Source organism: Ylistrum balloti, unplaced genomic scaffold (genome assembly GCF_031769215.1).
Source record: "Ylistrum balloti isolate Yb309-2 unplaced genomic scaffold, AGI_CSIRO_Ybal_v1 Utg370772, whole genome shotgun sequence".
In the NCBI taxonomy this organism is placed as follows: Eukaryota; Metazoa; Mollusca; class Bivalvia; order Pectinida; family Pectinidae; genus Ylistrum; species Ylistrum balloti.
Genome location: NW_026782452.1, coordinates 677,823 through 690,553, shown reverse-complemented (window position 1 = coordinate 690,553; position 12,731 = coordinate 677,823). Strand labels below are relative to the sequence as shown.

General features: G+C 34.0%; 1 protein-coding gene across 1 annotated transcript in view; it reads left to right on the top strand.

Annotated features, from left to right (window-relative positions):
• Positions 1-12,366, top strand: part of LOC132558210 (glutamate receptor ionotropic, kainate 2-like) — a gene marked incomplete at its 3' end in the record, with an annotated part of 55,269 nt that extends 42,903 nt beyond the window's left edge. The window contains exons 3-14 of the mRNA XM_060222745.1: positions 812-958; positions 2,140-2,487; positions 3,066-3,253; positions 3,728-3,907; positions 5,031-5,141; positions 6,441-6,626; positions 7,531-7,622; positions 8,255-8,345; positions 8,803-9,130; positions 9,790-10,007; positions 10,852-11,117; positions 12,141-12,366. Coding sequence (XP_060078728.1) covers positions 812-958; positions 2,140-2,487; positions 3,066-3,253; positions 3,728-3,907; positions 5,031-5,141; positions 6,441-6,626; positions 7,531-7,622; positions 8,255-8,345; positions 8,803-9,130; positions 9,790-10,007; positions 10,852-11,117; positions 12,141-12,366 — 2,381 coding nt within the window. The remainder of the gene's footprint in view (positions 1-811; positions 959-2,139; positions 2,488-3,065; positions 3,254-3,727; positions 3,908-5,030; positions 5,142-6,440; positions 6,627-7,530; positions 7,623-8,254; positions 8,346-8,802; positions 9,131-9,789; positions 10,008-10,851; positions 11,118-12,140) is intronic.
• Positions 12,367-12,731: the final 365 nt, after the last annotated feature.

Genomic DNA, 12,731 nt, shown 5'->3' with positions numbered 1-12,731 from the left:
TTAACACAGATCCATAAAAAGCAATTAAATCTTTCCTTTTAATAGTTGAATAGCTAATATTTGATTTCTACCTACAGCAGTCACCTTCCCCATGTATACTGCTCTCTATATCCATGACTACATGGTTTGTTTAATGTCAACGTAAACATGGTATCATTACCAGAATCGTACATATATTAATTTAAAGGTGTTTGAAGATGAATTCATCATAAAGAGTCTGTTGGGTTTTTTCCCAACATGTCAACATAATCATAATACAAACTCAAATTCAATAAAACTATGGCAAAATATTTAAAAAGGGATTATTGACTTGGATACTACAGAAAAAAGTACAAGGAGAATAAGACCAGATGTTCAGTAAGAGTTTGCGTCTTCTGCTTCATCTACGATACTCACTATGTAAACCTTTGTCTATCAAAGTGTAGCTTTCTCAAATGACAAGGTATACGACAACGTAACCAACAGGCAAGCTGACGAGCATCAAACACGTCCAGCTTCATCTTTTGTAACCCTGTGTTACGAGTTTGTCCGTCAGTTGACAACTTCTAGCACGAAACCATGATAATGGGAGCAGGCATTTAGGTATCGAATCAAGTGCGATATATGAACAGCATAGACTGGGAATGCAAGAATGCTGCTATCAAGAAATGATAAATTTGATAATAGAAAAATTGAGATAATCATGCTCATCGTACAGCTTGGTGGAAAGCCGCCCATCTTGAAATTTGATGTTGGAAGATCAAGCATACTTCCATTTCTAAAACAAATCAATCCGTGGTTTATTAAATGTCGTTTATATGTGTTTTTTCAGGTGTTATTGCCAGTTTGTGTCCGAACGCATCGACGTGCGTGAACGAAACAGAGTTACGGACAGTCTTCCTGAATGATACCAACATAACCACGACTCTACACTGGAGATATATTGACAGCCGCGAATTGTACCAGGTAGCACAAACAGGTAGCTACATTGTACCTTACATTTTTATTGTACTAATATATCATTATCCAAATATTTCCTTCGTATTGTTTACTGTTTTGTTATCTTATTTATACGTCATAGGCTTTAACTATAAACATATCTAATTTGGTGCTAACAAATATTAGCTCATGATGTTTTAGCAGATTAGCGCAAGGATGGATTTAAGCGTCCACATTAAGCAACCTGCACAAAGTGGAATTGACGCGATCATATTTTAGCGCAAGAAATTTAGCCCGAAAATAATATTACAACTAAAATATGTAGGTTTACAGTAAGATTCGACAAATCGAAAAAAATCGATAATTCAACCATCGGACACAAATAAACACTAACAAATTGAAATGATAATCTCTAAAACAAAAATAAAAACAAAAATCAATCTAAGATACAATGTTGCCTTTAACATTGGTTAGCCGATTCCACTCTCAAGATTGTATAACTTAGTTAATACTTATTGTTAAAAGGTAGATAAATTAACGCCAGGACTAGTAAATATCAGCTGTTGTAAATATTAAAAAAGAGAAAAAACATATGTGAATAACACCTTTAAATTCAAATGAGATTTAGACACAGCAGAGCTAAATAATGAATTAAACTGCATCATACAGGTGCTCCGTCCTTCTAGAACTCGTTAGTGACGTTAAGGGCCTTAATTTTGAAACCTAGTGGGCGACTGCGAAAAAATCAAAGTGACCGAGAGAAAAGTCGAAATCTAGATCGGGAGGTGCCTAGGAAATAATATTAAGAGCGAGTATTTTCCTCCAATGAGAATATTTTAGTCAAATTTAGCTGTCACATTGACACACATATATATAGGTCCTTAGGCTATAAGATATTCTTATATGATCCAAAAATACCAAAAGGATATCTATCTCATTGATTTTTGTGAAAAAATATGACTGTTTAAGCATCAAACATGTGTTTTGTCGATAGCAGCTCTTAGTCTAAGCAACTCGGAAATATTTTGTCAGAGTTGAAATGCTAACAAATAGATATAGTGAATTATACGTATTGTTGGATATTTTCTTATTCACTTTGTACTTGTTCGTGTGTCTCCGTGTGCATCTTTCTTTTGCTCATATTTAGTTTTATTTATTTGTATTATGTTGACATATTGGTATTTTCTTGTTGATTTCATCCAAATATTTGTGACTTTGCAGTGACAGAGTTTAAACACATTGGGATCAGCTCTTGTCTGATCGCTACAGATCTTGACTTCCAATATGTTCAGCCTATATTTAAACACGTGAACATGACATTTGTACATGTTGGAGTTGTCAGTCCTTCGATTGACATACCCAGCCCAAAAGCCACTCTCGGATGTAACAGTCATCACCAGGTCGGCGAAGGCACGACACAAGGAATGTGCCAACCTCCTTTTGGTTATGAAGGTCGTGTGGTTCCACAGATAGTAGGACAGAATTCGGGCCATGTTGCTGTTATTGTGACGTCATTGATTATCCATCTAGAGTGGGATGACGTGTTACTTCTGTATGAAAGTGGCATGGGTAAGTACGTTATCCGTTCTTATGATAGTAAAAAGTGACATACAGGCATGTCCTAGTAATGCATGTCTTAGTAAGGGGACATTGTACTCTCACCCTTGATAATTATTATGGTCTGTTCTTAACGTTTCAATGTTGAAAAACATTAAAGAGAATATCGACTTATCAACAAAAAAATCCCCAAAGTTCTGAATCCAAAGGATGTATGTTTCCAAGAAATTGCGGAACAGAAATAAACGAAAAGGTCCCCACACTTGAACTTTAACTCTAATCGAAATCCAAACTCTACATAGATGAAAAAACGAGAAAATATGGAAAAAGAAAAAAAATCAAACCATTTAAAATGAACTTTAAAATAAATTTTCGGACAAATTGTTTCAATCATTTATAGGTGCAAATGTGATTATAATTCTCGCGAAAAGTACAATAATTATTCCTTTCTTCAGGATAAGTACATGAGTGTTTGACAGGTTCTTTAAATGTGCAAATTAGCTATAAAGGCTTTGGTCATTTCCTAAGCATTTTGTTTATTAATCCCATGATTTTTACTTTGTATCAGAATATAGCTTTTCCTTTTTCAGATGTAGAAATTGAGGAGATACGCCATATACTGCTAGAATATAGTATATTATATAATTCAACGATGGTCGACAGCTTTTCCGAGAGTAACTATCACTTATTGATCAACAAGGCAGCAAATTGGGAACAGAGTCGACGAATCCGGATAGCCACTCTTTGCTTACATAAATGTGAGGCCTTCCTTAATGCTGTAAGTAGATCTTTACAAAACACGCGACTTTCACGTAGTTTCCCATACGTCATCACGGGCAAGTTTATGCAGGCTGTTTTATTGATTATTTGTCTCTTATATGTCTGGTTGTGTTGAAAGATTCAGTTTATTTGCGAGTCTGTTGTACAATCTTTGACATTTACTAGGTTTCAACAACATAGGCTGTTTGGGACAATGACGAGTCCTAAAGGGACGAAAACATTATTGCAGAGTATGAAGTTTGATAAATGTTTTTGCTCTACAATATTTACAATATTTCACCATTCGTAGAATGAGGGGGGGGGGGAGACACATTTCACATGAATGTGAATGTTTTTGTACATTTTTTTCTTAAAGATAATATATATAATCTAATGTTTAGCTCATATTCTAGAAACATGGGTTGTTTAAAAAAGAGAATTACAATTTAATTTTCTAGTTATTTATCTTGTATAATTTTAAATTTCCATGTAGGTTGATTCATACGATCGTGTTCACCTGAGGACCAGCGCTCTGCGTCATTTCTCTGACATGATGATTATCTCCCTTTCCGGAAATGAGTTATTATTCCAGACCCATCTCAACTCAACAATTGATAATATGATATTTTTAGCTTTCCCGCAGCATCTGACTACTGTGGAAACTAGTTTCAACGTATGTATTCTATGTATTTAGACGTTATCTGTCTAGTTTTTTTCCTCTTTCCTAATCTCTCATCTTGCTCTAACATGATTTCAAGCCAAAATCAGCATTCTTGGTTCATACAACAAAGCAACAACTTAAGCGCGGGTCCACTTATTCTTCCAAGGCCCTTCTCCATGTCAATAGGCGTCAAAACATGTTGTAATAACAGTCCATTGACACTAATTCGAACCCAAATATAATAACATGAGGTTTCAGAGCATAGTTTGCCCAACGGCTAGACTACAGTAATGTCTAATATACTGCTTGCATATCAATTTTGGTGGTTTTTAGATAATGTCTAATTATCATTTAAGTATAAAATTATATCGGTTTCATTTCTTTCATAGTTAGTTTTAACCTTTTTACTTTCTTCGATCGATCTTTGTCTTTCTAATCACTTTATCGAATAGAGAGAAATTATCCTTTTGTAATTTGAAAATGTTTTTACGATAAGGCGGATGTTTTAATCATCCTCGACCTCTTCTCTATGGAAACATTTTTTTCTGGTTGATAAATCTTCATATCAATCTCAAAACAAGTCAATGGATTGTGAAGTATTAAATGAAATTTAATTCGACAATTAATGTAAGCAAGTTGAGGTTGTTTTCTTCCATGATGAGATGAAAATTGAACACGGTAAATATAATCATTTGACTGCTTCTTGTTGGCATTTATGGGTTATGACTGCCAAATAAATAAATGCGCATTCAACATGAAGCGCTTGAATTTCCACCATACTGTTGGCATTCAAATGTCCATGAATGACGGCTGAAAGCAGTCCAATGCTTGAAGTAGCGATTTTTAAATGAAGATACATTTCAATCTTCTTTGATAGCACACATAAATAAGGCCAAAGTTAATCTGCTGTTCTTATCCGCAATATTATTTATCTTGCCTTCATATTATACAAAACACTAGTCAGAGAGGTTCCAATCCGTGTTTGCGTTCAATCCAGAAAACTTTTAATAAGGAAAAATATAAAACTTATGTTATATCGTTTTGTTTTAGTTTATCATTAAATATTAAACAAATTTCTATAAAATTACAATGCCACTACAAATGATATTTAACTGCAGTTTAACTGTCTTTTCAGGATTTTGAAAGTTTATTGGACAATATTCTCCAAGATATTACATACGTCGGACAATCCGGTTCTAGTATGAAAAATATGATGACGTCACAGGTCCTCTCAAACGTTCAACAAGTACGTATTTTTTGCAAAAACTTACTATTTCTCCATTTCCCTGGTTTTTGCTGTTGTTGTTCATTTAAACACACTGGTGATTCAAACAAAGTTAAAATTTATCAGTATCAGACTTGAATCAAGAAATAATGTTTCCATTGAGTAATGATGCTAGCGAACTTTTGCGAAATGCTTTCTAAGCCAGTAAAGATGAAATCATTGCAAAAACCCCGTTATGGTTGCCCAGGAGAGGAATTATCGAACCAAAACGCGTATGCGTGATTGTATAGAACCGATTTGATACATCCAAGCACATTTTAATTAGGCACTTCACTACTAGGATAATTAAAACTCAAACATCACATATACTTCGTATACAAAACAGCGTTCAAAGTAAAATTTACCTTTACTTTGCATGCAAGACATTTTTATCGCTAAGATGGTTCTCATGTTAGTGGACGAAACATCAAAAAGTGGCTCTTGGAAAAGATGTTGACCAAACCATACACGGATATACACTTATACAAAATGGGCCATCAGGAGATATCTTAACGTGAAACCGTCTCATTATTACCTAGGAACAAACAATAAAGCATTTCCTGCAGACAGGTCTCCATTATAAACAGACGAGATAACATCTAAATACAATACAGAAAATAACATTAAACTAGATTAAGGAGCGGCATGTAAGGGAAAAGTCCACTTCATCAAAACATAATATTTCAAACTAGGTTGTAGGAAAAGGAAAATACATATTTGTCAAAAAAGATTAATTCAAGCTCAATTCGATGAAAGTGGGACGAAATATGGACAAAAGAAAGGTAACAAGAAAACTCATAGTAAATAACAAAGAGAATGAAAGTAGAGAAAGGGAAATTAATACGAAATTTAATAATCTTAAAGAGGCAACAACAGATTCACAACGGATGACGCCAAAAAATGTGAAAAATATTACCTTTACGTCATTTGTTTATACAGATGAACTTATTACAAATCCACGAAATATTATCAACTAACGACATAGTTTGCTGTTGCATAGCGACCGTCACGGTGATTAAACAATGGAAATCGCTGCAGAAAACATATATCATTGGTTAAGATAGGCATAAATAAATGAATTAAACGCTTTCCAAATTACAATATATGATCTTATTACACGTTTTCCACGGATTAACTTTTAATATTTTTAATGTTATTGACCCTTCGCTGTAAATTTCGAGTACAGTCCATTTTTTTGTTTAATTTAATTACAGATCGCACTATTTTTGACATTTATAAAGTACCTTGATCAGCTTACAAACATTTCATTTGATTCGATAGATACAGGGAACCCGAGCGTGTCGTTGGATCCCCATATCAACCCTGATGTGGACCAATCCTGGCCCCAGAGGACTTAATGTCGTCGGATTCGTGGACGACAATGGAAGATTGTACGAAGTATCGACTTTCCTTCCCAATAGGAACTATGGATGGAACGGAAGAAATTTACTTGTTGCCACATTGCAGGTATTGCTAATTAAAGTTGTTGATTTCAGATTCATTTCAAAATCTCACGCATGCGCATGAGTAAGCTTTGTATATATGTTTATATAAAAGTGTAATTAGTTAATGTGTTGAAATCAAGGAAATATTTGTTTACCATGTATGCTTTTAAAAAAGTCTTCAGGCACACTTTCATGAAAATTGGGAATTTTTTCGATTTATGGAATACATTTACATGCAAGAAAATGTGAACAGATTTTTAACGCATTCATTTAGTTACTGTACAAATAAGAGGTTCTTTGAAGCTGATAAGAAATACATACACAACTATAACTGCTACAATTGCAGCGGTCACTTTTTATACGTAATATTTACACTGGTCACTTTTTATACGTAATATTTACACTGGTCACTTTTTATACGTAATATTTACAGTGGTCACTCTCTATACGTAATATTTACAGTGGTCACTTTTTATAAGTAATATTTACAGTGGTCACTTTCTATACGTAATATTTACACTGGTCACTTTTTATACGTAATATTTACATTGGTCACTCTCTATACGTAATATTTACAGTGGTCACTTTTTATACGTAATATTTACAGTGGTCACTTTTTATACGTAATATTTACACTGGTCACTTTTTATACGTAATATTTACAGTGGTCACTCTCTATACGTAATATTTACAGTGGTCACTCTCTATACGTAATATTTACAGTGGTCACTTTTTATACGTAATATTTACAGTGGTCACTTTCTATACGTAATATTTAAAGTGGTCACTTTCTATACGTAATATTTAAAGTGGTCACTTTTTATACGTAATATTTACAGTGGTCACTTTCTATACGTAATATTTAAAGTGGTCACCTTTTGTACGTAATATTTACAGTGGTCACCTTTTGTACGTAATATTTACAGTGGTCACCTTTTGTCGTGAAGAACGGGAATAACTCCTATGAAGGACTATGTTTCGATATTTTCAATGAAATAGCGACCAGATTCAATTTCACGTGAGTATATCAGTACACAATATATCTTCCATGTGAATAAGGATTACCTCCCTTCTCAGTAAATCTCTCAGCCAGTGATGTGTTTGCATAATAGTAATGGTTTTATACAGAACTATTAACAAGCATGAGTACCGAAAGCATTATCTATATGTTTCAGCGAGCACCGTGTCCATAAGTTGAAATATCCGTAATAGATCAGAATATTTAATTTTAATGTCTTTGTTTCTTTGTTGTTTAATGTCCTATCAACAGCTTACAAAATTAAAGGACAGTCAACAGGTGTATGTGATACGAGTGCGTTTGATGAGCGTGTGTTGGTGGAATACTGTAATATATTAGTATAACATTCCTTGTTATAGTGGGAGCGCCTAATGGACATGTCGGTATTAACTTTTTTACGGGTTTTTTAAATCTCTGGTTAGCTCCATACATCTAAAAGGTATATATTCCTCATTTTAAAAAAAATTATGTCCTGTAAATTCCAAGATAAGGAATTATAAGCAGGTAACGCTTCTAAAAAATTTCTGAGAGAAATACGTACCTGCGGGCCTTTGAGATAATGAATTGCTTGCCCCTTCTATGTTCTGCTGTTTAAATCCCGTAATACATTTATAGATTCTACTATTTTATAGATATGATGTCATGGAGCCCCCAGATGGTGACTGGGGACTTGAACTCGATAATGGGAGCTGGAGTGGCGTTGTAGGAATGTTACAGAGAAAGGTAACCATCTTATCACCTGACATCAAAAAATGTCACAGTACATTATTAAATATGAATTTAATGACAGACAAAGTATATGTAAAATGACGATTGAAAACTGTATCATAAAGCTATTACATGCATTTCTTTGATACGATGGGCCAATAACCATGAAAAGAGGGTTATGAATGTCTTACATGGGACTTATACAGAAATGTATAACTGAAAATGCACAAACCACGTCAATTGATAAGTTATGATATGAAATACATACTCATTTAAATGGCTACTTAGAATGTTCGTTTTTTAAGGCACACCAAAATGAGAAAGACAACTAACGAATTTATTTTATTTAATGAAATTCTAAAAAGTATTAATTTAACATTTATGAATTTATATTGATACATGGGCTCGGCATCGTTTAAAATTGTCTTCCTGTTTCAGAACTTGTAAATGTATATATTTGCCATGTTTACAGGAAATCGACCTAGTAGTTGCTTCTTTGAACGTCCACAGCCGACGTGAGGAGGTGATAGATTTCACCTATCCTTATTTCTACGATAGTACGATCATCCTCATCACAAAGGAAGATCCGATGAAAACAAAATGGCGGACTCTTATTGACCCATTTGACGACACAGTATTATTACTGATCGGCTGTGCGCTGGTGGCAATATCTTTCTTATTGTGTGTGTTTGAAAGACTAAGTCCATACTACTGTGATGAAGTCAACTTCCTTGAGGATAAAAGTCTTAAAAGTTTCCAGGATTCCTTCTGGTACCTTTATGGGGCTTTACTCACACAAGGTAGATAATACTCCAATCACGACAAGTAGGTTATACGATACAAACATCAGATCACGTATTGTATATAATATTCAAATCAATCCTGGTTTGTCATTCTATACTCAAATCACGACAAGAATGATACACAAGACAAACATCAGACCAGGTAAAGGATATAATATTCAAGTCAAACCAGATATATCATGTAGTAACCAAAACACTCCAAGTAAGGCATATACAACACGAATCACATCAGGTAGATAATATTGCTTAAAAGAAATTTGAAACTGTCAAAACTTTTGACCTTAGGTGTGAAGCTTGTTGACTAAAATCAATGACTTAATTGCTTTTGACAATTAGAATAAACAGTTTAATTTAAGAGTTTCCAGATTCCTGTTTCTCTGACAGTAATACTTGCCTAAACAGTTTTGAATCAATATAAGCAATTTTTCTTTAGATCTTTTCATAAGACATGTTAACTTCTGGTTTTATTAATTCATACTTTTCTCTTTTGCACAGCGTTGCATTTTTCTGTTTGTTTTCATTTATAGAATAAATATGGTATTGACATGACAATGTCAACAATGTCGGTCCCATTCTCGCTGTTCAGCATCTACAGGAATGTACCAGCCATCTTTATTCATTTAACGTCAATGCCTACTACAATTGTATCATTGTAGGTGGCGACCGTTTGCCACATTCACAGACTGGTCGGACGCTCCTGAGTTGTTGGTGGCTGTTTTGTTTGGTAATGATGGCGTCCTACAGTGGCAATCTCATCGCTTATCTGACCGTCTCTAAAGACAAACTTCCTTTTAATACGGTCAACGAGATGCTAAATACAGACGATTATAAATGGGGACTTATTGGAGGAAGTTACTGGGTAACCATATTTAAGGTAAGACCATGCAAATCATTATGTGCGAGGGTTAATGGTTCGGTGAACTAATCTCTTTTCCTAGGATATTGATTTTCTATGGTTTAGTTAGCAATCTTAATCCACGAAATAATAAACTGTTAAAGACATGCACTATCCAACAAAAAGTATGATTGATCCTGAGAACCACAATGTATATTTTTATTGAAAACCGTAAAATTTTAGCCAAGGAATAAAAAATTTGTGATTGCAAACTAAAGGCGCGATCAATGGACCTCTAATACACAGGTATATTTTGATACGTTCCAAATTCGCGTGGATGAAATTTAAGCTGCCGAATGACTCTCTGTACATTTACAGTGCTTACATATCTGCTGCTTATTGCAACGCAAAAATCTTGATTGTTTTCTCTACCTGTCTTTCTGTTCTGTCTTTTTGTGCTTTGTATTGTTTTGTTCCTCTCGATACCAGTCGCCTTACAAGTATCCGATGCTGTCCGGTATTAAACATCGTAAAAAACACGAAAATGCATAAATTATCATTCTAAACAAAATGTGTTGCAACACAACCAGATAGAGATCTGCCTTTGATATGCAGTTGAAGTAAAACCTTGTACCTTTCCAGAATAAAATAAATAAATATTTTTGTCATAACTTCAAAAAATTAGCATTTAGGAAGCTGTCATATCCTCTGTAATCACTGTCCTTCGTTTATGTACCTATTTGTCTGGACAGAATTTAGCATATAGACATTTTTATTTTGTCCTGTCAGAAAGTTAATACACATATACATTTTATACATTTTTATTTTCATAACCATTATTGTACTTATTACGCATCTCTTGATATCCTATATGTTTTTCCAGCACTCTGTTTTATCAGAGTTTAAAGCAGTTTGGCAGGGTATCGAACGTTTTAATGAGAGTGATCCCAGCGTTCTGAGCACGAATCCGGACGTCCACATACAGAAGGTTTTAAGTAGTAACTACGCCTATCTCGGAGACAAGACCCAAATCGAAATCAAAATGGCGAACGAATGCACACTTCGAACAGGTAAAGAGGAGGTCTTACCATTCCAGTATGCATTCGGTCTTCCAAATCTCTCGCCATTTACAGAAATGATATCAAGAGAGTAAGTACGTTAACATGTAATGAACACGCGTGTATGTAGTAATGAACTTAAATTCACTTATTCACAGCTACTGTTTATTTTACAAAATATAATAAAAGAATCACTTATTCACAGTCACTGTGTTTTTATAAAATCCTAAATTCACTTATTCACAGCTACTGTTTATTTAACAAAATACAATAAAAGAATCATTATTCACAGTCACTGTGTTTTTATAAAATCCTAAATTCACTTATTCAGTCACATTGTTTTTACAAAATGCATTAAAAACCTTTAGCTGTGACAAAAGCGTTAAATAGAACGTTACAGTGACCTTGAGTAACAATATCAATCGAACAACACGTGAAGTTGAAGCAAAACTAATTCAAAACGCCGCGTGGGATGTTGATTGACTCATGGGACTATGTTGTATTGACTTTGTCAGGTCTCTTCGTTGATCGATAGCGATTCACTATGAAACTAATCAGATATTTACCATTCGTATTGTTTCAAATCAGGTGTAGCGTGGTCGGGCTTATTTCTGCATTGTTCTCGCTGTATAGGACATTGTAATTAAATTGCGGCTCTTTGAACCAATTTTCATGATTCCCAAGCTTTCGTTAATGAGAACTCTGCATCTGTAACTCGTATGATTACAATGCATTCAGACAGTACTATTTATAGCTATAATCATATTTCATTAAAGATCAAAATGCTGCTTCGTTTCCCTGTACGCTGCGCTTGGTATATGTCAACAGTTGAACACAGACTCAGTATGCAGCGTTAAGGATAATTTTCACTGGATACACAACAAACCACGCAATTCAAGCATTTTCTTTATTTCCATTGTTACATTCAAAAAACACAAACATACAATTCATATTTAGGAAAAATAAAAACCTCGTTTTTGTCCTCAAGAAAGTTTACAACGCTAGAAAGTTATTTTATTAAAAAAAAGTCGTTCAAAATGGGTAGCCATTTTATATTATATAATATTGATAACACTTAAATTTACAAACTACACAATTCTTTGGTTTGTTGCAGAATCATTGAAATTCACGAAAGTGGACTAATAAATATATGGAAAAGTCGGCGTTGGCCACGGACTAATATTTGTGGCAGTGAGTCGCTCACAGCAGCCAAAGCGATAACATTGGTAGACGTTCAAAGTGCCTTTTATCTAATCGGCATCGGACTGACTTTGGCATCGATGGTCATGGGCATAGAAAACCTCCGGGCTATGCACAGGAAAAAAATATTAGCAAAAAAGGAGAAAATGGAAGAAGAAAAGAAGGAAAAGGAACGAAATAGTAATGGAATTTAATAAACATCAGTGTAGCATTGGAAACATATATGGAGAGAAATGTTGGTAGCGGATCACAAGACCTGTCGTCTTATAGCAAACAGAGAGTTCAATTTTTCACAAGTGGGTGAACATGGTCTTCGATATGGAATTATAAGACCAAAATGATTTTTAAAATGTTGGAGATTTTTGGTTGTTGTCTGAAAATATATATTTCCAAAGATCTGTGTTGTTGATAATATTATTAATAAAATTATTATAGGACAGTGAAGTGTAGTGCAGTATAAAATCCCAACTACAGTAGTTTGTGAACTTTTGCAATATTATGATTG